General features: G+C 44.7%; 1 protein-coding gene across 1 annotated transcript in view; it reads left to right on the top strand.

Annotated features, from left to right (window-relative positions):
* Window positions 1-24,448, top strand: part of QRICH2 (glutamine rich 2) — a 68,647-nt gene extending 44,199 nt beyond the window's left edge. The window contains exons 13-20 of the mRNA XM_015423997.1: window positions 3,020-3,141; window positions 7,535-7,600; window positions 7,797-7,898; window positions 8,570-8,770; window positions 17,792-17,954; window positions 20,373-20,460; window positions 20,659-20,784; window positions 24,309-24,448. Of these exons, the coding sequence (XP_015279483.1) occupies window positions 3,020-3,141; window positions 7,535-7,600; window positions 7,797-7,898; window positions 8,570-8,770; window positions 17,792-17,954; window positions 20,373-20,460; window positions 20,659-20,784; window positions 24,309-24,448 (1,008 nt within the window). The remainder of the gene's footprint in view (window positions 1-3,019; window positions 3,142-7,534; window positions 7,601-7,796; window positions 7,899-8,569; window positions 8,771-17,791; window positions 17,955-20,372; window positions 20,461-20,658; window positions 20,785-24,308) is intronic.
* Window positions 24,449-25,749: the final 1,301 nt, after the last annotated feature.

Here is a 25,749-nt window from a genome sequence, read left to right as displayed (position 1 = left end):
ATACAGGTTTGTGTTAGAAGATTATGAACTGGATGAAAATGTTAAATCAGTCATGATATCATGGATGCAAGATATGGGCAAACAGGTAGAAGATGAGCAATGGGATTCTATATGGCATTCGACCAAGTTCATGAGAGCTATTGCATATAAAGAAAACATTTATAAAATGTTTATATCACAGATGGTACTGGTCCCCAGATAAAATTGCAAAATGTTATCCTCAAGCATCCAACAGATGTTGGAAATGTAAAAAAAATGTGGGGACATTCTACCATATGTGGTGGAAATGTTGTAAAATAAGTAAGTTTTGGGAAATGGTGCAAAAAATTATCTGTGAAATATTGAATATAGAGATTGAATTTTCACCTGAAATATACCTATTGAATATAATCCCGAGAGGGTATAAAAAACAAGATAAATATTTGATAGCATATATAGTAACTGTGGCCCGTATATTAGTGGCAAGAAATTGGAAGACGGACAAAGTACCCACAAAAGAGGAATTAACAACTAAACTTATGGAATTAGCGCAAATGGATAATTTGAGTTTAATATTACAAAATAAAGACCAAAAATGTCAAGAACAGAGGTGGTTTAGGGTATATGAATGGATAGATCGTCAAATGGATTGATAAAGATATATTGTGTTTTCTAAAATGGATTGAGACGAAAATATGAACTGTCAACTCTAAAAGTTTGTGTAATCTAATATGACGAAGTATGAAATGTTATGAAAAACTTTGTATAAATAAAAGGTTTTAAAAAAAAGACTTGTAACAATACATTTTAAGAGCTTTCAGAGTGTGATAACATCTTATTTTTTATACTTTGGCTATCTCAAATGATAGCTTGTCTTTGGGTCAACTGCCCCTAATTTAGAGTCTGAGTCCTCGTCTGAAGATGCCACTGCTCCTTCTTCTTCGCTGTCTTTGGGGCTGTCCTCTTTCTCAGCTTCAACCTCTTTTGATGGATGACTATGTAGACGCAGAAATTCCCATGCCTTTTCAACAGAGTCAATTTTTTCTTTCCTATCCATAAATTTGAAGATTGTACCTTCGGGTACTAACCATCTGTGGGTATGTTTTTCTTTTGTAAAAATATCACCAAGTCGCTGTATTTCCTCCTCTTCCTTCTTATTTCAAATGGGATGTCCTTTAATACTTTTATTTCTTTGTCTTTGCTCTTCAAGGTAGATCCATTTGTCGCTTTGAGAATTTGATCTCTCACTTGTCTTCTAGAAAATGTTATAATCACTTCCCCAGGCAGACTATTTTTTTCTTATAAATTCTGGATACGATCTGTAGATCATATCTATTTCGCTTTGTAAGGTATCCGTTTATATCTGCCATAGGTCCTAATGCATCACACATAGTCTGTTTCAGATTCTCGGATTTTTCTTCAGGAACACCTTGCAATCTTAAAACATAGCTTGCTCTCTCCATTTGTAGCTGTGACAGTTGAGACTCCTCCATCAATCTCTTTTTTCCATCACCTGTAGTTGTTTTTTAAGCTTTTTGGTGTTGGTATCCACTTCTTTTACTTCTTGTTCAGTTTTATGTTTTTTTGGCTATTTCAGTCAATTGCAATTGCTGTGCGTCGAATTTGCTATGCAGTGCTGTCAGTTGTTCCAGCAGGGGTCGCAATGCTTCCGTCAGCATATTTTGTAACTCCGTAGTTGTGTCCTGCCTAGGGGCAGGACTCGCTGGACCAGCAGTTCCGGCAAGAAGTTTTGGTTTTACTTGTTTGTCTTTCTCATCCTTCCTCGTGGGTGCCATGTTTGAGATTGTTTACACTTTATCCAAGTTTTCACAATCTCTGATCCAGCACAGCTTGGTAAGTTCTTAAATGCTTTTAATTTCAGTCTCTCTTGCTTCAATAGTCCACCCCCCTTTTTACATGAACGCAAAGTTCGCTTAATTTTTTTCCTTATCGGGGGAGATTTTTGGTGATTCTTGCTTAAACTTCAACTCACATTTCAACACTAGATCCGCTTTTCTTTGCAAATCACTCAGTCACCAAACGCTTGCTCTGGTGTGCGCTTCTTCACTCGGCCACCAAATGCTTGCTCCGGTGTGCGCTTCTAATTCCCATTCGGGACGCTCTGTGGTGGGATCTTCGGGGCATGGAGAAAGCCCCCTTCGCCGGCAGGGTTGCCGGAGGAAGAGCCTTCTTGTGCCCCATGGCTAGGAGTCTCCTGCAGAGGCTCCAGGGGTAGCACAGGCAATGGCGCCCCCTCCTCACCACGGGCTCTGGCAGTCCTCTCCCGGAGGATCGGGAGAAGCAGCCGCCATGGCGAACGCCAAAACCGTAAGTTCTAAAGCACGCCACCTTAATGTAATGAAGGAATGACTATTCTGAGAGCACTTTAATTGTATGATTGTTTTTAAAATGTTTTAAATGTTTTATGTGGATTCGGTACACTCTACCGATCAATGTAAGCCACCCTGAGCCTGTTTGCGGGGAGGGTGAGATACAAATGCAACCAATAAATAATAAATAAATAAAAATATTTTTGGACCAACAGACCCAAATCCGAACTAACTCCAGTTTTTTTTATTTTGCACACCCCTATTCCTCCCCAGAACTAAGCTGTGGTCACCAGAGGGTCATCCCTTTCAGAACTGAGCTGATTGTACATGATTTACAAATGTCATGGTGCAGCATTGTATTCTCAATATGGCTGCAACCTGTGTAGGAAGAATGGGTTACACACATTCCAGAATAGCAGGCACACTTTCTTTTTCCTTGCAGCTTACTCCTGTTTTAAACTTGTTTCTATCCTGGAACATTCTGCTCTTGTGTTGTGATGGAGAATCAGATGCTGTCCACAGCAGAGCTGCAGGGCAATTCAGAGGCACCCACAGAAAGAAAACAGCCCACTTTTCTCTCTGGAGTCCCCCTGGAACCAGTTTAACTGGATGCCTAAACTAAACCATATCTAGTGTGACTCTTAATCCAGCCTTGGTCTCAGTGCCTTGGAGATGGTCTTCTCCTGACCCCTCATTTCCTGTCTTCATAGCTGGACCGTTTGGAACTGGATCCATTCCGGCAGCAGCTGGAGGAGCGATGGAAGGACATCCGAAAACAGCTAAAGGAGAGGGTGCCACAAGACGAAGGAGATGAAGCCGCTGGGATCCGGAGGTAAAAAATCTGGACATGTCTTGTTTTGGGAGATTATGACATCAGCGGGCGGATGTTTTTGGTGTAACATCCATCGGCATGGGTTTCTTGCAACATCTTTTTCACATTGTTGCCATGGTTAAAAGTGTCACCGTATATGACACTGTGCAGAATTTAAATCAAAATCCCCTTGATTTATATTCTTTAATCCCTGACATATTGTTTAATCGTAGGCGCAATCCTAAATAGTTACAACCTTGTAAATCCACTAATGGGTTTAGGATTGCACTGCCAAATAACAGAGCACAGAAAGATCTCGGTTCTGAGGCCCTGGAGAGTCAGTGCCGGACAGTCTTGACATTGCTGACCTATGACCCATTGGCCCGGCCACACTTATGGCATCTCTGTTGACCTAGTCTGAATGCTTGAAATTAAGTCTTTTGATGCCAGACAAGTTCAGGGTTATAGCTTGTACCCCGACTAACACTTTGAGGGAAGTGTTTGTGTCTGTTTTTACACCATTCTCATCTAGCCTTTCTCTCAACATGGAAGTCAATGCATGAAGTTCTCAGGTGGTCTTTCATCCTGGTTTCATCCTTGTTAGCTTCAGCAAGGCTGCTGAATTGCATACCTTCCAAACCTATTTTAGGAGTATACTTGGTATACTCAGGAGTATGCTTCAATGATCCTTATATTAATTGGTGGGGCAGAGTATTGAGCTTGCCTTGGCTGGCCTGGACCCACATTTCAGTCTTCTTTAGGCTCCTGCTGCTTACTTTTTCACTACGAGCGTCATGAGTTCTGTTCCATCCTTGGGGCAGTGTATGCTTTATCAGCAAGGCTTCTCTCTCTTCCATCCATGATTTTCAAAATTTTCACCTGTTTCTGTTTCTTGAGTGTTTTGTTCCCTTCAGCCTTAGCTTGCCATTTCTAATGCAGAGTGTTGTGAACATCCATTATTAACTCCTTACTTACTGCCATGCCATTAGGTCACCTAGAAGCATCTCCATTTAGAGCAGAAATTGTTCTGAATATGGGAAAGTACAAACAGAAAAAATAATGGCTTTGAAATGCTGGAAGCAATTTCCTCTTTAATGCTATTATCGCTCTTGTTATTTAAATGTATGTTACGTTAACAATTCAAAGAGCATTCAAACGACTGTGTAATGTGCATGAAACCCTAGATTAAAAATCCATGAAAACAAGAATCACGACAATATTAAGAATAATACAAGCGCAGTCTACAACATTTGCTACTCAGCAGGTGGCAATATCAATGAATGACTTCAAGAATATTGCATTGGTGACTCAAAGAGTAGAAAAGGGTAGATCTTCTTGGAAAGGTGGTCCACCAAAATGGAAGGCCCTGATCTGTGTCTTTGCAAATTCTTAGTTAGTATTGTGCTTGTGCTTAGCCCTCTTTCTACAGAAGTAGAATGTTATAGGTACAGGCACAGTAGCGATGGGGAAGATGGACTGGTCTGTTTGCTCCTTTTAAAAACCAGGACATGCACATGTCATACCTGCAAACATTCTACAAAGAAAGAAAGGACTAAGAATGATGCTGAAATGGTTGGGCATTGCTGGAGGGGAAAAGGAAGGCAGAGTGCACTGTTATATAAAGGACTTGAATGAAGAAGCAGGCTTTACAGAACTAAACATTTATTTACTGTATTTAAAGGTAAAGGTAAAGGTTCCCTTGCTCGAAAGCCAGTCGAATCCGACTCGGACAGCACTGGCTCTTCGGCTTTGAAACGGAGATGAGCACCGCAACCCTAGAGTCGGATTCGACTGGCTTTCGAGTCCTTTTGTTATTTAAATGTATGTTACGTTAACAATTGCGGTGCTCATCTCTGTTTCAAAGCCGAAGAGCCAGTGCTGTCCAAAGACGTTTCCGTGGTCATGTGGCCGGCATGACTAAACACCAAGGCACACGGAACACTGTTACCTTCCCACTGAAGTGGTACCCATTTACCTACTTGCAATTTCTTGCTTTCGAACTGCTAGGTTGGCAGGAGCTGGGACCAGAGATGGGAGCTCACTCCATCATGCAGCACTCAGGTCTCGAACTGCTGAACTACCGACCTTCCACAGTCTGCAGTTCAGCGTCTTAACCACTTGAGCCACCGCAGCTCCCTTACTGTGCTTACTCATTTATTTACTTTATCTATAGCCCACCTTTCTCACTGGGACTCAAGATAAGACTACAAAACATAAAACAGTGCAGTCAGACAGCCTGAGACATCCAATAAAAATACAGTTTTAAAACAAAACAAAAACATAAAAGTGTATTGGCATGGTGGCGGCGGGATCATGTCCGTTGTCTCCAGTGATTATATGGAAGGAGCTGTTGACAACCACACCAACAGCTTACATGCTTCTACCACAGGAGAGTTGGATGAGCTAGTGGGGGTTGGGAGTGAGAAGTATATTATTGCAGCAACCTCCATTTGAAGTTTGAGCAGGTGTACATAGCCTACATGGAAACATTGAAGTCCCATCAGCAGGCATCTTTAGCCATTCCATCACCCTTCTGGCTGACAGCCAGTATTCCCTCTAAGCTGAGTTAGTGTGAGCTAGCTCATATTTTTTTAGCCTCCAGCTCACACATTTTTTTCATAGCTCAGGAAGGATGGCTTTAGAGCAAACTAATTTATACAACAGCCAAATCAACTGCTCACAACTTTAATGCCAGTAGCTCACAAAGTAGAATTTTTGCTCACAAAACTCCACAGCTTAGAGGGAACATTGCTGACAGCTGCATGTACCGCTTTTCTTCACCTTTCAGATGTCTGTTAAGAAGGAATGGCCCACTCGAGTTATAAATGGGCATTGCTTGTTCCCACGGTTGCAAGTTGTGTTACCTATATGTCACCACCAGAGGGTGTTGGCGCTTAGTGTGTGGGCACATGGGCCAAAGTTAGTTACTAAAAATATAAGCCTGTTTCCTGCACAGTCTGTGGGTGGCTTTACTCACCTGCATTGCACTCTGCCTTAGAAATGCTATCCACCTGCTCCTATAGCATCCCTGATTGGCAAATGGCACAATGAGCAGCCCTGTACAATATGCCTGTTATGCAAGATGCAAACCAGATCCGACAGCAAGGCCTGTCCGCTGCCTGCGCTTGGTCCTGTGGGTCGCTTTGCCTATAATGTCTCTTTCCTTTCTTGAATCAAACATTGCACTGGAACGAATGGAGAAATAAAATGCAAACAGACCCTGGATGACAAGAAGCATGTTTCCCCATACAGAGGACTGTGTGCTCACCTATTTCCAGTTCTACCTCCAGGGTGATCCCCAAAGAACAGCAGATTTGAAGCTGTTGCTGTTTAAATCTTGCCCCACTCTTTGAAAACTGATCACATTTTACATTTGTGACATCCAGGTGTTGGGATATGCATGTCAAACCCCTGCTGGAATACATATTGTTACCTGGGCTCAATATTTCTGAGGTCATTCATATATTACCTAGCATTGAGAAAGGGAGAAGGGGAAATGGTTTGTGCATTCTTCTTTCCTTGCCTTCCCTGTCATGTGTGGGAAGTGACTCAAGCATCTCTCCCGTGGAGAGAGTGGGGAGCTCTAGATGGAAATGAACACAGCTTTTGATCATGCTTGGCACCCCACGCTTTCCTCTTCTTGAGTGAAGAGTAGGCTTCGCAAAAAGAAGTTTTCAGACATGCTGTGCATGAGAGAAGAAGCGAGACGGGTACACAAGCATGAACACAAACTGTGATTGTGCCCGTCATGGACAAACCTCGGAAACCTGTCCTGCGGTCTGACTGCCAACACTGTTGGAGAGGCACAGGTTGTACTTCATTTTCTGCTCCCAGTTGCAAACCTGTTATCCTCCAATCTGTAAAACAGTATATGCAGACTATGTTTGCTACTTACACCTGGTTCAGCTTAAATGCTGAGAGCCATCACGGAGTAGCCATCACACTAATGACACAGCTGAATATCCCGTGGCTCTTCACTGCCCGATCTTTTCCACTCGTGGGCACTCAATGAAATTGCTGAGCAGTCGGGTTAGAACAGATAAAAGGAAGTACTTCTTCACCCAAAGAGTGATTAATACATGGAATTCACTGCCACAGGAGGTGGTGGTGGTGGCTACAAGCATGGACGGCTTCAAGAGGGAATTAGATAAGCATATGGACCAGAGGTCCATCAGTGGCTGTTAGCCACAAGGTATAGATAGGAACTCTCAGTCTGGGGCAAGTGATGCACTGTATTCTTGGTGCTTGGGGGGGGGCAACGGTGGGAGGGCTTCTAGTGTCCTGGCCCCACTGCTGGACCTCCTGATGGCACCTGGTATTTTTTGGCCATTGTGTGACAGAGTGTTGGACTGGATGGGCCATTGGCCTGATCCAGCATTGGCTTCTCTTATGTTCTTATGTTCCACCCAAACAGGAGACTACTGGCTCATTTCCACTGTATTTCTTGTGACCGGCCTTTGGAAATGGTGGTGCCTGGCCCGTAAGTACTGGGATGTTGGGCTTATGTTGCCTGTGTACTTACATTAATATGGGCATAGGGTGGGTTCGTAGGCTCTGTATGGGACTTGAAGCTGGCTGATGTGGCTTTCAGTCAGTGAACCAGGATCTGCCTATTCTTTGCCTCTGTTTTGCTGTTGCTTAGCCTGTCTGTCTCTCTGTGTGTGTTGTCTCGACAGGCACATCACGACACTGCCTGCTGTTCCAGGGTTACCTGCTCACCAGTCCCTCCGACCTTACATGGTTTATGAATTGGAACAAATACGGCAAATCAGCCGCAAGTATGAAGAGGAGGGGGGCTACTCTTGGTGGGGGGGGGTGATAGAAAAAAAATGTGCGACTCTTAAGAGGTTTTTGGTAATGAGATGGAACAGATATAGAATAGTGACCAGATGCAAAACATCACTAGCTTGAAATGGCCACAGGGAGGAAAGAAAAAGGCGGCGGGGGGGAGGGGGGTGTACAGACCAACATACAAGCCTGAATATCACTTGCCCGGCAAAGCAAAATTAAGGAAAAGCATTGGCTTTTGAGCTGGGTCCTTTTTGTTACAATATGCTAAATGGCAGCAGTGCAGTTGAATGCATGTGATGCCCTCCCACCACCTGTTTGTTTGTTATATCTGTAGCCTCCTCGACATAGAATATGTCTAACTAAATGTAAGAATGCCCTTGGCTTTGTCAGTGTAGCAGGCTTTGCTCTCTATAAGAGCCAGCCTGATTATCTCATTCTGGGTTGCACAACTCCATGCAAACGCTCTAGGTGGTTCTTCCTACACTTGCTTACAAAAAGGAATATTAAGATGAGCAAGGCACGCCAGGAGCCACAGCCATGCTTAACAGTGTGATTTCTCCTTTCCATTCCCCTTCTCTGGATACTTCTCTCTTTTCTTCTTCTTCTTTTTGCTTGTGGCTGCACCAAATTCACTGCACCCCACCCCTCCCCACCCCAGTCTGAAGTTAGGACCTGGTTTTCGCTTTGATGCGTTAGAGAAGGCGGCGAGTCTCAACAAGCTACGGCGCATCCATTCCAAGATGCTCATGGAGATACAGAAGGTGCAGAGCCATTATGGTGGAACACCGAAGGGCAACACCCAGATGATCAGGGATTTACTGCAGTCCCAGTGTCTCGGGTCCAGCCAGTATAGCAAACGGTAGGAGAAAAGCTCTGAAACAGTGCAAGAGATGGGAGGCAAAGGTCTCCCAGAAAGCTTAGGGCAGAGGCACAGCAGAAGGGCATATCTGCCTGCACAGCCCCATGCATTAGATTTAATAAACAGGGACTTCTATTCAATGTGGTTCTTACCCAAGTAAATATCTGAAGCCATTGCAAAGTGAGAAACATAAGCCTTGCAAGATGCCAGCTGTGAGTCAGTCAAGTCAAGTCCTTACAAGTACAGCAGGAAAAGAAAATACTTACTGGATTTCCTTTGCTGCCACCGTGAAGTTTCTCTCAGCTGTTTCCCACAAGGAAGTCACTTTTGTGTGTGAATTTTCATGAATCCTGTGTGGAGGCCATCTCTGTCTCTGCTTTCAGTGGGAAACCTGTTTCCTCATACGTATGTCCTGCGTGTGCTGTCATGCTACATAATAGGCTGTGTGCGGGCTTGATGCAAATCCCTACAAAGAATTGACTTCTACGCAGAGATGTGGTCCTGTCCAGAACAACCCTTTATGTGTTTCTCTTTAACATACTTACAGGTGTGTGGTTGGGACGACTGCACAAATATTTAGTGGGTTGACTTGCTGCATAGGTAATGAATTCTGGAATTCCAAACAGGCTCAGGATTTAATGGGTCTGCCAAACAAGTTAGACTTGATTGTTATCATTTCACAGTATATTTACTTAAGTCTGCAGACTGACTTCAATATTTTTTTGGGGGGGGGGGATATAGTATCATGCAAACTAGTACTAGCTTATACTGCAGGCACAGCTCATTGCTTACCCTCAGCAAGGCTTAGTCAAGACTCCCAAAATTTCTATCATCAGAACTTTCCGTTGAACTTAAAAACATAAGAGCCCTGCTGGATCAGACCAATCGTCCATCTAGTCCAGCATCCTGTCTCACACTGTGGCCAACCAGTTCCTCTGGATGGCCAGCAACAGGGTGTAAAGTCTGCCTTCCCTTGATGTTGCCTCCTGGCCCTGGAATTTAGAGGATTACTGCCTCTGAATATGGAGGTTCCCTTCAGTCACCATGGCTAGTAGACAATTGTGACTTATCCTCCATGAATCTATCTAATCCCCTTTTAAAGCTGTTTATTCCCGTGGCCATCACTACATCCTCTGGCAGTGAATTCTACATTTTAATCACTCTCTGCATAAACTAATATTTCCTTTTGTCCATCCTGAACCTACTGCCCATCAGCTTCATTGGATGCCTTCAAGTTCTAGTGTTTTGGGGAAGGGAGAAAAAATTCTCTTTGTCAGCTCTCTCCATCCCATGCATCTCTCATGTCCCCCCTTAGTCATCTCTTTTCTAAACAGCAAGTCCCAGACTCTTCAGCCTTTCCTCATAGAGAAGGTGCTCCAACCCCCTCATCATCTTGGTTGCCCTCCTCTGTACTTTTTTCAAGCTCTGCAATGTACTTTTTGAGATACTGTGACCAGAACTGTACACAGTATTCCAACTGAGGCCGCAACATAGGTCTATACAGGGGCATTACAATAGCAGCTATTTTGTTCTCAATCTCTTTCCTAATAATCCCTAACATAGAATTTGCCTTTTTTCACTGCTGCAGCACACTGGGCTGACACTTTCATTGAGCTATCTGCTACGTGTCAGACTCCTGGTCAAGAGACTCTTTGGCAGTGATTTGTTTATTGAGATAGCAGCATGATCCAGGTTAGAACAGTACCATGTCCGAACTGAGGGTTTTGGCAGTAACCTCTACAGATATAGACAATTCAAATGTGATTCCCCCGCCCCGTTCATCCAATCGTCTCACTCAGGCGCCCCGTCTAAGCATCTATGCCCACCTGTAAGTTCCCAGTCCCATTATCTAAGACAGTGAGGCTGGCACAGAATTTGCTTCAAGGTCGTCTCCGTGGAGAGGCATGTCTTGGGAAGAGTTACGATAGCCGCTACAATGGTGCCACTCTCATACCCGCGTGCGCGTGCCCACACACAACTCAAGAATTCCCCTTCTCCCCCATAACTATGGCAAATGAAGCAGAGTTTGACGTTCTGCCCCCCACCAAAGCCCATTCACCCTCCCGGCTTGAGGGGGTGCCGCATATGAAAAGCATGCACTAATTTTGCAGCATTGACATGCTTAGCTTCCACCCATTCATTATGACTCAGATCAAATTCCTTCCATTTAATGAAATAATACAGCCAACCCTGTTTAATTTTAGAATCTAGAATGTCCTCTACTTCTTGATGGGCCTCTCCGTCCACAACCAGGGGAGGAGGAGCTGGAGGACGTGGTTTCAACTTCAAGGGTCCAGGATCTTTCTCCAGTAGACTAAAATGTAAAGAGGCTTTTGGGCAGTTCAACAGTCACTTTAATAATGAGGCGCACAACTTTGAAAGGGCCCACATATTTCCATCTCAGTTTTTCCCCTGGTTGCAGTCCCTTGAGATTTCTTGTGGAGATATACACTGAGTCTCCTGGCTTTTATTTCCCATTCAAGGCCCCTCCCTTTGTCAGCGTAATGCTTGTAATCCTCTTTTGCTTTGGTTAGAGTTTGCTGGAGGGTTGACCACCCTTGGGTCACTTTAGTCCACCACGTCTGGGCATCCCCCGGCCTTGGGTCCTTGGGTTCTAAAGTGGGGGAGAGGTCCCCCTTTGTATCCGTGTACTGCTTTGAATGGGGACATACCTATTGACCTGTGTACCGAATTGTTATAGCTGTACTCTGCAAACAGAAGCAGGTCTACTCAATCATTTTGCTGATGGTTTATAAAGCATCTCACAAATTGTTCTAACACTTGGTTTGTTCTCTCCGCCCATCTTAGCTGTTTGGCGTTTAGGTGCCAAGGGGCTTTGAGTGCCTCTAGGTTTTTATGATCAGTCCAAACCTCGAAAGGGACCCAGGCCCCCTCCAGCCAATGTCTCCAGGTTGTCAGTGCCAACTTGATGACAGCCGTCTCTTTATCCCACAATGCCCAGTTCCTTTCGGTGCTGGAGAACTTTTCTGACACATACGCCAAGGAGTGTAGGTTCCCCCCTCCCCCCTGCAAGATTGCTCCCCTCATAGCCACATCTGAAGCATCCACTTGCACCACAAATTGTTTAGTCGCATCGGGGTGGTGCAAAATGGGTTCTGAGTTGAATAAAGTTTTTAAGCGCTCAAATGCTTGCTGGCGCTTGGGGGACCACGCCAAGTGGCTACTCGGCTTCTGACTGTCAGACCCCTTCCCCTTTGTTTTCAGGAAGTTGGTGAGGGGAAGAGTGACCTGGGCAAAATTGGGGATGAACGGTCGATAGAAATTGGCAAACCCCAGGAAGGACTATAGTTGGCGCCAAGTCTGCAGGGCCTCCATGCCCAGCCCTTTCCCAGAGATGCAGTATCCAAGGAAATCCAGCTCCTCTCTGTGGAACTTGCACTTGGAAAGTTTGACAAACAGGTGGTTCACATAGAGGATTTTTAGGACATCCCGCACCAACTTGACAAGTGACTCCTTATCTTGCAAATAAATCAAGCTATCATCCAGATAAACCAGGACCCCTTTGTACAGGTGCTTGTGCAACACTTCATTGATTGAGTTCATGAACACCCCAGATTCCCCAGCCAAGCCAAACAGTATCACCAAGTACTCAAACTGTCCCAGGGGGGTATTGAATGCTGTTTTGTGCTCATCCCCCTCCCTTACAGGACTCTTTTTGTAGCAGGAACTCCTTTGCATATTAGGCCACACACCCCTAATGTAGCCAATCCTCCAAGAGCTTACAGTGCTCTTCTTACAGGAGCTACTGTAAGCTCTTGGAGGACTGGCTACATTAGGGGTGTGTCGCTTAATATGCAAATGAGTACCTGCTACAAAAAGAGCCCTGCTATGCGTACTCTCAAGTATGCATCTCTCAAATCTAGTTTGGTAAAGATCCAGCTCCACAAGGCCTCAGCGAGCAAGTCTTTGATGAGGGGGAGGGAGCAGGCATTCGACATAGACACTGCATTCAACCCCTGGTAGTCCATGCACAACCTCAACCCCCCATCTTTCTTTTTCTGGAATAACACTGGCCCAGGAAATGGGGAGGCTACTGGCTGGATGAACCCCCTGGCCAGATTTTTTATCAATGAACCGTTGTAATTCCTCCTCTGCTGGGCTCATGGAATAGATTTTCCCTTTGGGCATTTTATGTCCCGGCAATATGTCAATTGCAGAGGCTGTTTTACGATGAGGGGGTAGTTTGTCCGCCTCCTTTTCCTCAAAATCCCTGGCCAAGTCTCGGTATTCAGGAGGGATCAGATTTAACTCTTCCCACGCTAGACACATGCTCAGCTATGGGAGGTGGCTCTTCTCCCCAGTCCACGTTCCAGATATGCTCTTTGCATCCGGGGTCGAGAAATGTTGAAGTCCCCATACTCCACTGGACATACAGATCATGGGCCTGAAGCCATGGGCTCCCAAGCACCATAGAGAACTTTGTGGAGGGGTTCACCACAAAAGAGCGTAGCTCCCAGTGAGAGGCCTCCCCCAACAATAAGTGAACAGTGCAGTATTGGCAGGCCTCCCCCCTCATTGGTGTTCTGTCCATCTGGGAAAATACTATGGGCTCCTATAACTTATGTACTTTGGCCCCCAAGGCCATTACTATGACAGGGCTAATTAAGTCCTAGGTACACCCCAAATCAATTAGGGCTCGTACCCTGATCTGCGTCCCCCCCCCCCGGATTGATTATGGTAACAGTCAAATAGAAGAGGGGGGAGGAAGGTCTCACAGATTCTTGCACTGGAGACTTTCAGACCTGCTGGCTGGCGCTCTTTGTCTCACTCAGCCATCCTGCCTAAGCTGTTAACATCTACGCCCACCTGTAAGTTCCCAGTCCCGTTATCTAAGACAGTGAGGCTAGCACAGAGTTTGCTTCAGGGTCATCTCTGTGGAGAGGAATGTCTTGGGAAGAGTTACGATAGCTGCTACAATGGTGCCACTCTCATACCCACACACCCCTCAGGAATTCCCCTTCCCCCTATAACTATGGCAAACGAAGCAGAGTTTGACACTACGACCTCAAGAACTTTTCCCCTCTGAGGCTCAGTAAGTTTATGTCCTATTAGCCTATACTTGAAATTGGGATTTTTTTTCTCCTGATTTGCATCACTTTACACTTACCAACAGTGGACTTCATTTGCCACGTTGTCGCCCACTCACCCAGTTTGTGGAGGTCCCCTTGGAGCTCTTCACAGTCAGCCTTGGTTTGCGCCATCGTGAATAATTTTGTGTCATCTGCAAATTTGGCCACTACACTACTAACCCCTAGTTCCGGAACATTTATGAATAAATTAAATAGTACCGGCCACAATACCAATCCTTGTGGCACCCCACTCCTTACTTCCCTCCATTGTGAGAACTGTCCATTGATTCCTACTCTTTGCTTCCTGTCATTTAACCAGTTTTCAGTCTATAAGAGAACCCTTCCTCTTATCCCATGACTGCTAAGTTTACTCAGGAATCTTTGGTGAGGTACCTTGTCAAGCCTTTGAAAGTCCAAGTCACTGTTGTCTACACGCTTGTTCACTTTTTCAAATAACTCCAAAAGGCTGGTGAGGCAGGACTTCCCTTTGCAGATGGTTTTCCCTCAGCAGGCTTTGTCCCTCTATATGCCTAACAAATTCTAGCTTTAATTACAGTTTCTACCAATTTGCCTAGGTCAGACATTAGGCTGACTGGTCTGCAATTTCCTGGCTGTCCTCTGGATCCCTTTTAAAAAATTGTTATAACATTTGCTACTCCCCAGTCTTCTGGTACAGGGCTGAATTTAGTGATAGGTTACGTAGATCAACTATCTCACATCTGAATTCCTTAAGAACTCTTGGGAGTATTCCATCAGGACCTGGAGACTAGCGGCTTTTAATTTGTCCAGTGGGTCTAGAACTCCCTTCCTGAAAATATGGGCTGTGTCATGGGTATGTGCCCCACACTTTCCACAGTGAACACAGGAGCAAAAAAGCCATTTCCCCATTTCCTTTAGCAATCCCCTTATTCCTTTGTCATCCAAAGGCCCCACTGCTTCTCTGGCTGGCTTCCTGCTCTGGATATATTTTTTTAAATGTTTATTGTTTTGTCTTGATGCTTTTAGCAACCCGCTCCTCAAAATCTCTTTTTGCATGCCTAATTACTGACTTACATTTCTTTTGCCAGAGCCTGTGGTCCCTCCTTTTCAATTCATTGGGACAGACCTTACACTTTTTAAAAAGAAGCCTCTTGACTTTTTATAGCTTCCTTGACTTGTGGTGTTAATCACACAGACCTTCTTTTAGACTTGGCCAGTGCCTTTCCTGACCTGTGGAATGCATTCTATTTGGGCTTCAAATAGCGTGGTTTTAAATAGCCTCCAGGCATCCTCTATGGATTTGACTCTCTTATATGTTTCCCCTTCAGCTTCCTTTTTACTATTTCCCTCATTATTGTAACAGTCCCACTTTTGAAATCAAATGTTACAGTTTTGGACTTCAGGGGTAACTTTCCATTGACCTGAATGCTGAACTTAATAGCGCTGTGGGCACTGTTCCCAGCTGGTGTAACAACCTCTACATCCCTCACCAGGGCTTGAGCCCTGCTCAGAACCGGGTTCAAGATCACTACCCCTCTGGTTGGCTTCTGTGACCAGCTGTTCCAGTGCACAGTCATTTATACTCACTTGCGTTTATCTTAACTTGTCGTTTTGTTTTGCTTTCTATTCCTGCTCTTTCGCTTCTCATTTTTCTGCCTGCCTTGTTATGTAGGAAGAAGCCCCCTTGTCCAGATGCTAACTTGGGGGAAGTTTCTCAGCTCTTTCCCTTTTTCCTCACTGTCTAAATCACTGCAGGTTACTGATGTGTGTTGACTGTGCACCTGATAGTGCAGTTTGTCTCCTACCAGGCCCTATGGAGTGGCTTCGTACTTATTGCTTTCTTAGGAAATGGATCTGACAAGTTGCATGTTCTGAAATATTATTGTGAGAAAAATTTTGTGTGACAATAACCCCCACACACACAAGTTTGTAGGGCTGCCAGCCTCCAGGTTGGGGCCAGTTTGGTATAGGGGTTAAGAGTGGTGGACTCGAATCTGGAGAATTGGATTTGATTCCGCACTTCTCCACATGCAGCCAGCTGGGTGACCTTGGATCAGTCACTACTTTCTCGGAGCTGTTCTCTCAAGAGCAGCTCTCTCAGCCCCACCTACTCACAGGGTGTCTGTTGTGGGGAGGGGGAGGAGATTGTAAGCAGCTCTGAGACTCCTTCAGGTAGTGAAAGGTGGGGTATAAAACCAACTCTTCTTCTTCAGGTGGGGCCTGGGGATCTGGAATTACAACTGATCTCCAGACCACAGAGATCGAATCCCCTGAAGGGAGTGCTCCTTTGAAGGATGACCTCTGTGGCCTTACACCCCCACACTCCCCAGGTTCCACTCCCAAATCTCTGGGAATTTCCCAACCTGCAATTGGCAACCATACAGCAGTGTGTGACATGTAAATGCAAGGAAAAGAAAGCAGAGCCCTTTGAGCTGTAAGAATAGATATAAACTATAGAAGTCAGCATTTCAGAAGTGCTTGGCCAGAAGTCTAATCCCAGGCCGCCTGACAGTGATATTTGGCTTGTTCCCTGTTGCTGATCTATTTCTAAAGTTTTAATCTTACCCTTCTTTCCAAAATGAGACACAAGGCAGCTGACCTAAATAATAAAATACTGATATCCTGTAAAACCGTTAAGTGCAGCATAAAAATGTAACAAAAACACCCAGAACTACTAGCATACCTGGGCTTGCCAGGTCTTTCCTGCCTATTCCCTGCAGCCACAATCTGGTGCCTTCAGCCACCTTCTCCCCTGCTGTTGAGGCTAACACAGGAATCCCGCTTCTTCAGCAAGAGAGCTGTGAACCCAAGTGAAGGTATGCAAGGAGCAGGGTAGAAGAAGCTTGGCTGCATCACTTGCCTGGTGAGTGCGGTTAAAGAAACAGGGAGTATTGTTGAATAGTGCTAATTGTGCTAGCCACATTTGAAAAGAACATTTATTATAAATATATCACTAGGCAAGGGCTGAGGTCAGCTTGTTTTGGGTGGATTGCTCTGCCCCCTTTGCCTTAAGGAGCATATTTGCTGCTCGACTGTGCTGTTATAGCCACACACACCCCAGAAGGACACTCAGCTTTCTGCTATTGCACGTTGCACCTTTAGCTAGCTGGGCAGTGAGTGGGCCAGAGGTTATTTCCCTGGTAGGCGTGGGCTGGCGATAAACGCATTTTGAGTCTCAGAACAGTCAGAGGTTCTAAAGAAGACAGGAGAGACAACCCTTGTGCTGTCACACTTCAGAAGTGACCCTCTTACCCTCTAGTCTACCACCACCATTGGTGAATAGCTGTGGCAGGGGCTCCCACCCAGCAGGCCTTTTTCCTCCAGGTTATGTAGGCACTGCTGCCCTTGGCTGCACAGTGATGGCATCCCTCATTACAAAGCATTAGAGATACCTTGTGGCACAGCAGGAGGAAACAAAGCCAGTCCTATCATTCAGGCTGTGTCACTGCCTCTCTGGACTTTTAAATTTTATATGTGAGTGCAGTCCTGCAGAGGAGCTGCGGTAGCTCAAGTGGTTAAGACGCTGAACTGCAGGCTGTGGAAGGTCAGTAGTTCAGCAGTTCGAGACCCGAGTGTGCCGCATGACGGAGTGAGCTCCTGTCTCTAGTTCCAGCTCCTGCCAACCTAGCAGTTCGAAAGCAAGAAATTGCAAGTAGATAAATAGGTACCACTTTGGTGGGAAGGTAACAACGTTCCGTGCGCCTTGGTGTTTAGTCATACCGGCAACATGAGCAAGGAAACGTCTTCGGACAGCGCTGGCTCTTCGGCTTTGAAACGGAGATGAGCACCGCAACCTTAGAGTCGGACTCGACTGGCTTTCGAGCAAGGGAACCTTTACCTTTTTTAGTCCTGCAGAAATCAGGTCAGTGTAGCTGACCGGGCTCCAAGGCAATCTGGGTTGTTTTATTTTGCCAAGTGTGAAATGTTGACCCTCGATTCTTAACAGTGAGAGAACTCCCGAGATGACAGACTACGGCTATGTAAGCGTGCCTCGTCACTGTGGAGGCAGCCACACCCTCACGTATCCGTACAGGCGCTACGGCCGACTGCAGCAGTTAGCCCAGTGTATGCCTCCAGTACATCCAGAAGAAAACACCATGCTGGCAATGATGAAGGTAATGGATGGGAAGGAGGTCAGGGACGGTTGGCCTTAAAGCCTGAGGCTATATACTGGCTTGCAGTTTCTCTGCATAATCTTGTAGCAAAAATCACTAAGGAAGGAGGCACCGCTTGCATTTTGCCATACTCTGGGCCTCTACAGTGCCTTACTTTGTATTCTGTTTTTCACATGAAAACTTGGTCTGTGTTCACAAGGTAGGAATTTTAGCTGCAATTGGTCTGAACGGATGCGCTTACCCCTTTCCTGGTCATAATCCCACCCTCTTCTTTATTATTGACGTCTCTGTTCTTTTTCTGGTGCATTTGCCCAACTTGGACTCATTCACTTAGAAACCTTGCTAATATCTTTTGCTCCCTTATTTTAGCCAAAACTGAAACTGGCCTATTTTATAATCCCATATATAGGTTTTTCCCTTCTCCTTTTTTGGCACATTTAGGGTTATTTTTAGAACATCAAAAAGGTAAGTAAAATTCTGAGAGGAGGAAGCTCATATGAACAAGGAAGATATGAAGCTCAAAACTGGAAGAGCAGTGACAAAAGATACCAGATGTACCAAGAAGGTTATCCAGGACATGTTTGCTGATGTTGGACAAGTTGGTGTTCTAACCTCACTTCCCTTCCTTTAAAAAGAGAATAGTACATTATCAAAATGACAATTAAATCAGATTTTTAAATGACTCTGTGCAGTCTTCTCCAACAGCAGGACTGACGGTTGCGCATTGTCCCTGCAAGAAAGGGAAAACAGCAGAGTCTTATGGCACCTTAACCACAAGCAAATGTATTGTTCCATAAGCTTTTGCATGCTACATCCCACTTCCCCAGATGCTGTGGCCTCAGAAAGTAGATGCCACAGCAGATTTGTTTTATTTTATTTTTGTTTTGTTATTAATTTTTTTAAATTTATTTAATATTTTTATTTATTAAATTTATACCCTGCCCTACTCCAAAACAATGGGTTCAGGGCGGCTCACAACATAAAATCAGCCGACAATAAAAACAAGACTCTTTGATGTCTGGGCTGCGGGCTGACATGGGGCCATCCTTTGGGAATGCACGATCAAGGCCATGTTTCAAGTGCTATCAGCTCTTCTAGCTTTGATCTAACAGCAGGCATCTGAAAAACAAATTTTCTTTTTTGCTCCACTTTTCTTTGTACATTTTGATTACACTCCTCTTGACGGCAAAAGGGGATTTAAGATACAATGGCTGGGATCCACCGGTAATTTCTGCAGACAGAAGGGATTTCCACCTGTGGGATGTGGTTCCTTCATCTCTACCCTCCCACTGTAGCCCAAAATGCCCTCTGAAATGCTCCTCCTAGGGGACAGGAGACCCATGAGAACAGCAAGAGGGGGGCCCAGTTGGAGATGTGCAATGGCAGGGGACAAATTAGCCAGAACATCACCCTTTCTGTCTGCAGAAATCCTCAGCAGGATCCAAGCCACGGTCATCTTTCTTAGGTCAAACCACCGCTAAGTACTAGCCCCAGTATTCTTTGTGTCAGAAGCTACAGAACATACAGCGAGGGTAGTGACTCTTCGCTTGCAACAGATGAAGGCCTGGGGCAGGCTGACCATCAGGATGCTCCCATTATATTGAATAACAGCCACAGATACTCTTGCCCTTCATGTCTTTGTCTAGCTCCTTTAAAAAAAATCCATAATCCTCTTCCCGTACTGTTGAACTCATATGCCGACAATTTATCCTACAACCCTCATTTTGGTCCCCTCAGCCTCACCATCTTCTCTCATATCCCCTTTTCTTTTCGTGTTCCCTTGGACAATGTATTAGTACTCAGGTCTCCATGGCATATTTCAAATCTGTTTCCTCTGGTGTAGATCATCGATCTGTTTTTCCCAGGCCCTTCTCCATGACGTGGTGGTATTCCAAAATTCGTCACGAATTTTGCAGTTCGTGAACTGATATAACTAGGCAAGGGCCTAGTGTGGTCAAGCAGATATCCATTCATAGCTAACTTTTAAAGCAGTTTGTGGATAGAGCAGAAAGCAAGGATTTAAGGGACCCCACATTCCTTTAAACCCCTGCTTTCTGTTCCCAGCAAAAGTCACAAAAACAGCTGGGTGGTGGGGAACAGCCTGCTCCCCATTGCTCAGTTGTTTTGGTCTGTCTTGTGCAGTTCCTTTAAACTTTAAAGGCACTGCAGAAGACAGCCCGAAACAGCTGAGCAGTAGGGAGATGCTCCCTGCTGTTCAGCTGCATAGACCTCTAGGTTGCAGTCTGGCAAGTCTGCTACCCAAAAGGGGTCAAGTAGGGTCCTCATGCAATAAACATTTAAAACTCAATAATAATAGTTAAGTCTGATGCAATGAAATTATGTTGCTGGCTTACAGTGAAGCTTTGGTTGCAAAGTCTCCCTACACAGTTAAGCTGAAGTCTCTTCTGTGTTTCCTAGCATGAAGAAGTGGATATATTGGGCCTGGATGGTCAAATCTACAAGGGACGGATGGATACACAGCTCTCATCCATTACAGCAAAGGACAGTGAGTTTTGTGTCCCATATGCAGGAGCTGCAGGTGGGATTTGTCCCCCTTTCCTGGTCACAATTATTTAAGCATTATCTTAAAAGGCAGAACTGGCCTTATTAGGGTGCTGTCAAGCAGATATCCATTCATAGGTACCGAACAGAAATATTAAACCTCTCTCTCTTCTTCCCCCTCCATTTGTGCTTTGTCCATCAGATATTCCAAGAATGAAACCCAAGCTAATTCGATCTTCCTCCCAAAGGCATCCACCAACCCTCCCCGACATCACCAGCCTCCCAGTTCGTCCCCACACTGCCAGAGGGTCTTTGCGCAGCTTGTCAGGTACTTCAGGACTCAAATGGGATTATCAGGAGCTTCTATTTCCAGCCAGTCAATAGACGTTCCTACTTCCTTTGCACTTTCTTTGCGTTGTACTTTGCTTTTAAAATGGTTTATTACTGGAACAGGATAGAAACTATCCACAAATGTGAACTTTTGAGGCAAACTTCTGCTTTCAAACATAAACTTTCATTGGTTTTATACTACTGGGGGCTTCTGAGAAATGGTAAGTGGGGAGAGAAGAACTGAGAAAGTCTCCCCCCTCCCTAAATTTCTCCCTCCAGGATATTATTAGGAGTTTGAGAAAGCTAATTTCCCTACTTCCCGTTGTTTATTTGTTTCCCCTCTCAACATTCCGAGGGCAATGAGGAAAGTTAGTCCTCACTGGGCTATTTATTCTTCCTCAGGAGTTTCTTTTTTAATGTTCAAACTAATATCTAGGGAACCTCAAATTTGCAGAAACCCCAGTCTGGTCTGCAGGAGGGCTGCTTTCATTGCTTTTGTGATAGGCGCTTAACCACGAAGTTTGCTATTAGAGGGAACTAGCTGGGAGGATTCACTGGATTGGGGGCAGGGGTGAGAAGTAATTTCGAAATTCCTTGCACAGAGACCCAAGTTTTCCTTTCCAGGATACTGAATTCTTGGGGGCTTAAGCAAGCCAATTCCCCCGTCTTTCACATTGTTGTCTTCCACTTTAACTAACTAACATTGCTCTCAATGTTCTGTTTAGGGGTGTGCAACTTTTTAAATTGGCACTTTTCTGGTTCGGGTCTATTGGACCTGAAAAAAATTACAGTATTTCTGAAAAATACCAGACCCCAATTCCGGTATGTAGAAACCCTACCTTTTCCTGGTTTTTGCTGCATTTCTGAGTTTCATGCGCTACCAAGTTTGTTTATTTACCAGATTTATACGTAAGGTTGCCAGCTGTCCAGGGGAAGCAATTCTGCCCCTTTAATAGAGGCTTAATAGCTGAAGCTTTTTGTGGCATGGAGGTAAATAATATTACCTGATAATTGCAGCAGATCAAACTGATCTTAAATCTAGCTGTCCCTTTGTTATCAGAGTAAAGTGCTGTTTACCTTTGAGAAAGTATTGAATGTAAGGGTGACATTTTGGAGATTCATGTCCCACATCAGAAAAGTCTTCTCCTCTAGACTTTCATAAATTCTTAGAGGCAAGTTAAACCCACCCTCTTTTTTCTCTCTTTGACTGACTCAAATACTCTCAACATTCTGTGTAGCATATTCAGTCCTCATCAAGCAGCTTATGGTTAATTTACAGATTTAATTTTTTCAACATAACAAAGGAGTCTCTTTCATATTTAGAAACCATTTCTTTGTTTGTGGGCGGCCTGATCTTGCTGCTTTTGTGATTGGCGCAGGGGTCAGCCACTTGACTATTAGATGTAGTGATATTAATAAAATAATGATAACTCTCATGACTCCTCGTGGGAATTGTTGAATTCTATTCCTCACCTCGCAAACTGTCCCCCACCCCAGGAAATGGTCTAATCGTTGTGCCCTCATACCCAAGTTTTCACCTCGGACTCTGAAACCCATAGGAAATGCTGATAACAGATTAAAATGAGCGAACACCATTACAATTCAGACATGAGGCAGAGAGCACCTACCCACTGCATAGATAAGGGCTCATTCCGGCTACATTTCATTACACTCTCTGCCACAAGCCAAAGGGTTGCATGATGTGTAAGCAACAGAGCAACAACCACGAAAGCTCTGCTGGGGGGAAAGTAGCCATTGCTTGAGACTGTTTTCAAACAAGCCCTTGGTAGCCCCTTTCTACAAAGGCTCCTACTGAGATGACTCACTGGCTGACTGATTCTAGGCCTGTTTGCAATCTCAGCTCCTGCCAATCCATCTGTCCATTGTAGAGAACTCCCTTCTGGTAGCAGCAAGGTGCGAAACAATCACATCTGAGACATAATTGCAGACACAGTCAATTAGAACAATGGGACTGCATGCCAGACTGATTGAAAAGCACGGCAGGAAATCATGGAGCTGTTTAGCATAACCGAAGAGCCTTGTTTACTTACCTACGAACATGGAAATGCACAGGACTTGCCAGTGAACTTTGCTTGCCATCCACAGATTGATAGGAAAGAGGAAAGGAAAGATCCATCAATGCACAGAGCGATTAAATCCTCCCGATAAAATTCATTTCTGCAAAAAGCCAGCATGAGAGGGCCAATGAGGTTCTGCTGTCAATTTGCATATGAATGTCAAGAGCCTGTTAGCATGTATACCCTATTGCCATCTAGTCCCTGAGCTGTTTTTTTCCACAACTTGTGAGAGACAAAGGCACATTTTTGGGCTACATGTGCAAAATGTATACACGCTGGAGAGACACTGGGCCAGCCAATCATATTATCTCACAACTTTGCAAATGTGCTTTTGATAAAGCATTCCTGTTTCTTACATGCCACAGTGCACCCAACTGTGTATATAGATGGGACTATTAATTCTGTAATGCATGGGGGCAGCCCTGACAGCAGCAAGTTTGTCCAGTGTGGAATAGTCTGTGCCATGCTGTAGCCTTGAAAACAATTATGCTAGTTTTTTAGGTGGCCTCAATCATGTTAGAAAGGGCAAAGAAAGGCTAAACACCCTTAAAGAAGCCCCAACAATGTAAAGGTGAGAGTGATTCAGGCACTCATCTTTGTCAACAGAAATTTCTTGCATGCACTTTAACTTGTAAGGATTCCAGGCTTTTCCAAATGAGTCTTTTGTAAGAGAAAGTGACACAAAATAGACATGGACTCCTGTGAAAAGATACAGGCAGTGTACAAATGGAGGCCAGGCTTAAACTGAACCATGGCTCAGTCCCAGGATCTGTTTTCAGTGCTAGGGTTTAGCAATGTGAAGGCATTTGCCCCTATAGCTCCTGCTAAAGAGGATCCATCTTCCAGTTTCTGGTGGCATCTTATCTACGGAGATGAATAGAGTTAGAATCTAGCTGTGTTCCCCACCCCAGAGAATCCCACATTCCTGCCAGCAAGAGTTTCATAATTAGGTCATAATCACTGGTAGAATAGGAAAAAGTTACTTGCATGCTTAATTAAAATGAGACTTGCCTTTGTCTGTCTCAAGAACCTGTTTTAAAAGCTGGCATCAGACTTGTATTTGAATGTATTGTATCCTATGTTAGCTGGGACAGCTTTTTCTGTCTGGATGAAAGTTGTGACACCACCACCACCACCACCACCACCACCAGTCCAAAAAGCACAATGTTCACTTTCCACGCCCAAGAGTACTATAACCAGTCATGTGGAATTGGCTACAGAGGGCCTTGACGGTCAAGTGAATGGCTTCCACACAGATAGGCACTGCTCCTCTGCTTTTAACCAATTAAGTCTTGAATGGAGGCTTACGATAATGTCAACTTAGTACTGAAATATTGGTACAAGAAAAAGGGTTTGGGTGGATATGTGGATAATCAACTGGTAGCACCATCTCTTCTACCAAGTATGACTGAGCCCTGGCCATTGCTGTTCTTTTGCCTTCCAGCTAAGTCACTAGGTGAGAAGTCGGTGATGTCCCCGAATGCTTTAAGGGGCACGGAGGACCCTGGAATGCAGGACAGAGAAACATTAGAGCTACGCATGGAAATCCCCTCGCGCCAAAGATCCAATGAGCAGTCGGCTTAAGCGGAGGGACTCCTGCCTTGTGCCTCAATAAGAACATAGTTCTTGGAGATGAAAGCCAAATCAATAAAAAGTGAATGAAAGGGAGGGGGGGAGACTGTGCAGAACTGCTGCTGCCACAGGATCAAGGCCATCTTGTGCTCTGTGTCTCCAGAAGACCCCGCCCCTTCCACAGAGTGATGTTTCTTGGGGAGGGGGACATGGTGGACGGCCCTTCCTTCTGCAGAAACGAATGTTCCAGAGGTCCTGCAGGTCATTTGTTTTATTTGTCCACTAAAATTTATCAATACAAAATCTTTTGTTTAAACTGGATGAGAGCAAACGCACTGATTTTAAGCGTCATTATCACCCCATTTTCCTTCCTTCCAGATTATCCTAATGTCCCAGAATGTAACATAATCACCAACAAAGACCAGCCATGTAAAAGGGGGGTCACAGCAAAGAGCAAGCAGTTTTGTGATCCAGCAGATTTCTGTTCAGCAGCCAGACGATTGCATGCTGGCATATGCAGTACTGAGCTCCTGTACTTTTCTCTTGGAATTCAAGGACCTGAGCTGTTGCTTTGGATTCAAAAAGTACAAGTCAGCTAAAATGTGTCCTGCTGCTGTTCATATTGAACTTAGAATGAATAACTTTCTCCAGATTCAAGAACCGATATTGATTTCTAAACTTCAAAATTCAGATCGTGGTTTTTTGATGCAAAGAAAAGAAGGGAGGGGGGGAAACCCCCAAAAAATTGAGATCAAGAACCAGAAAGGTTAGTTACAAACCAAGCATAGGGGAGGGCGGGGTATAAATGTAATAAAATAAATAAATTATTAAAAACAAGATATATAACATACGTAATATCAAAAATGCATGTGTACATAAAGGTTGATGTAAGACCAAAAAAGGAGTTTTATAATAAAGATCAATTTACACAAGGCATGAGACTGTTTATGAGGCCTCCTGGAGTCTAGCCTTGTGCCATAGTCAGATGCATATGTCCTGAGTAATGTTGCTGTTATATGCCTTCTGATTTTGGTCCAGAAAATACAGGTGCAGACAACTGATCAGAGCCAATGTACCATAAATGGTGTGCACTTTTTTGGTCCTACATCAATTTGTAAATTGTTTTACTCGGGTCATTTCCTGCAGGAGCGCACAGGAGCGGAGCTCTGGCAGTAAAGTGCCCAGGGGGCGGGCACATGCAACAAGCCCCACCCCCTGCTCCCAGCAGCCCTCAGTCAGAGCAAGAAGCAGCCAGGTAAGCTGCAGAGCCCCCTCGCACCCCTCGGTCCAAAACAGTCCAGTGGCACCTTTAA

The sequence above is a fragment of the Gekko japonicus genome, unplaced genomic scaffold (genome assembly GCF_001447785.1).
Source record: "Gekko japonicus isolate JY-2015 unplaced genomic scaffold, Gekko_japonicus_V1.1 scaffold442, whole genome shotgun sequence".
In the NCBI taxonomy this organism is placed as follows: domain Eukaryota; kingdom Metazoa; phylum Chordata; class Lepidosauria; order Squamata; family Gekkonidae; genus Gekko; species Gekko japonicus.
Note: the sequence above shows the minus strand (reverse complement) of the source record. Positions and strands in the feature narration are given on the sequence as shown.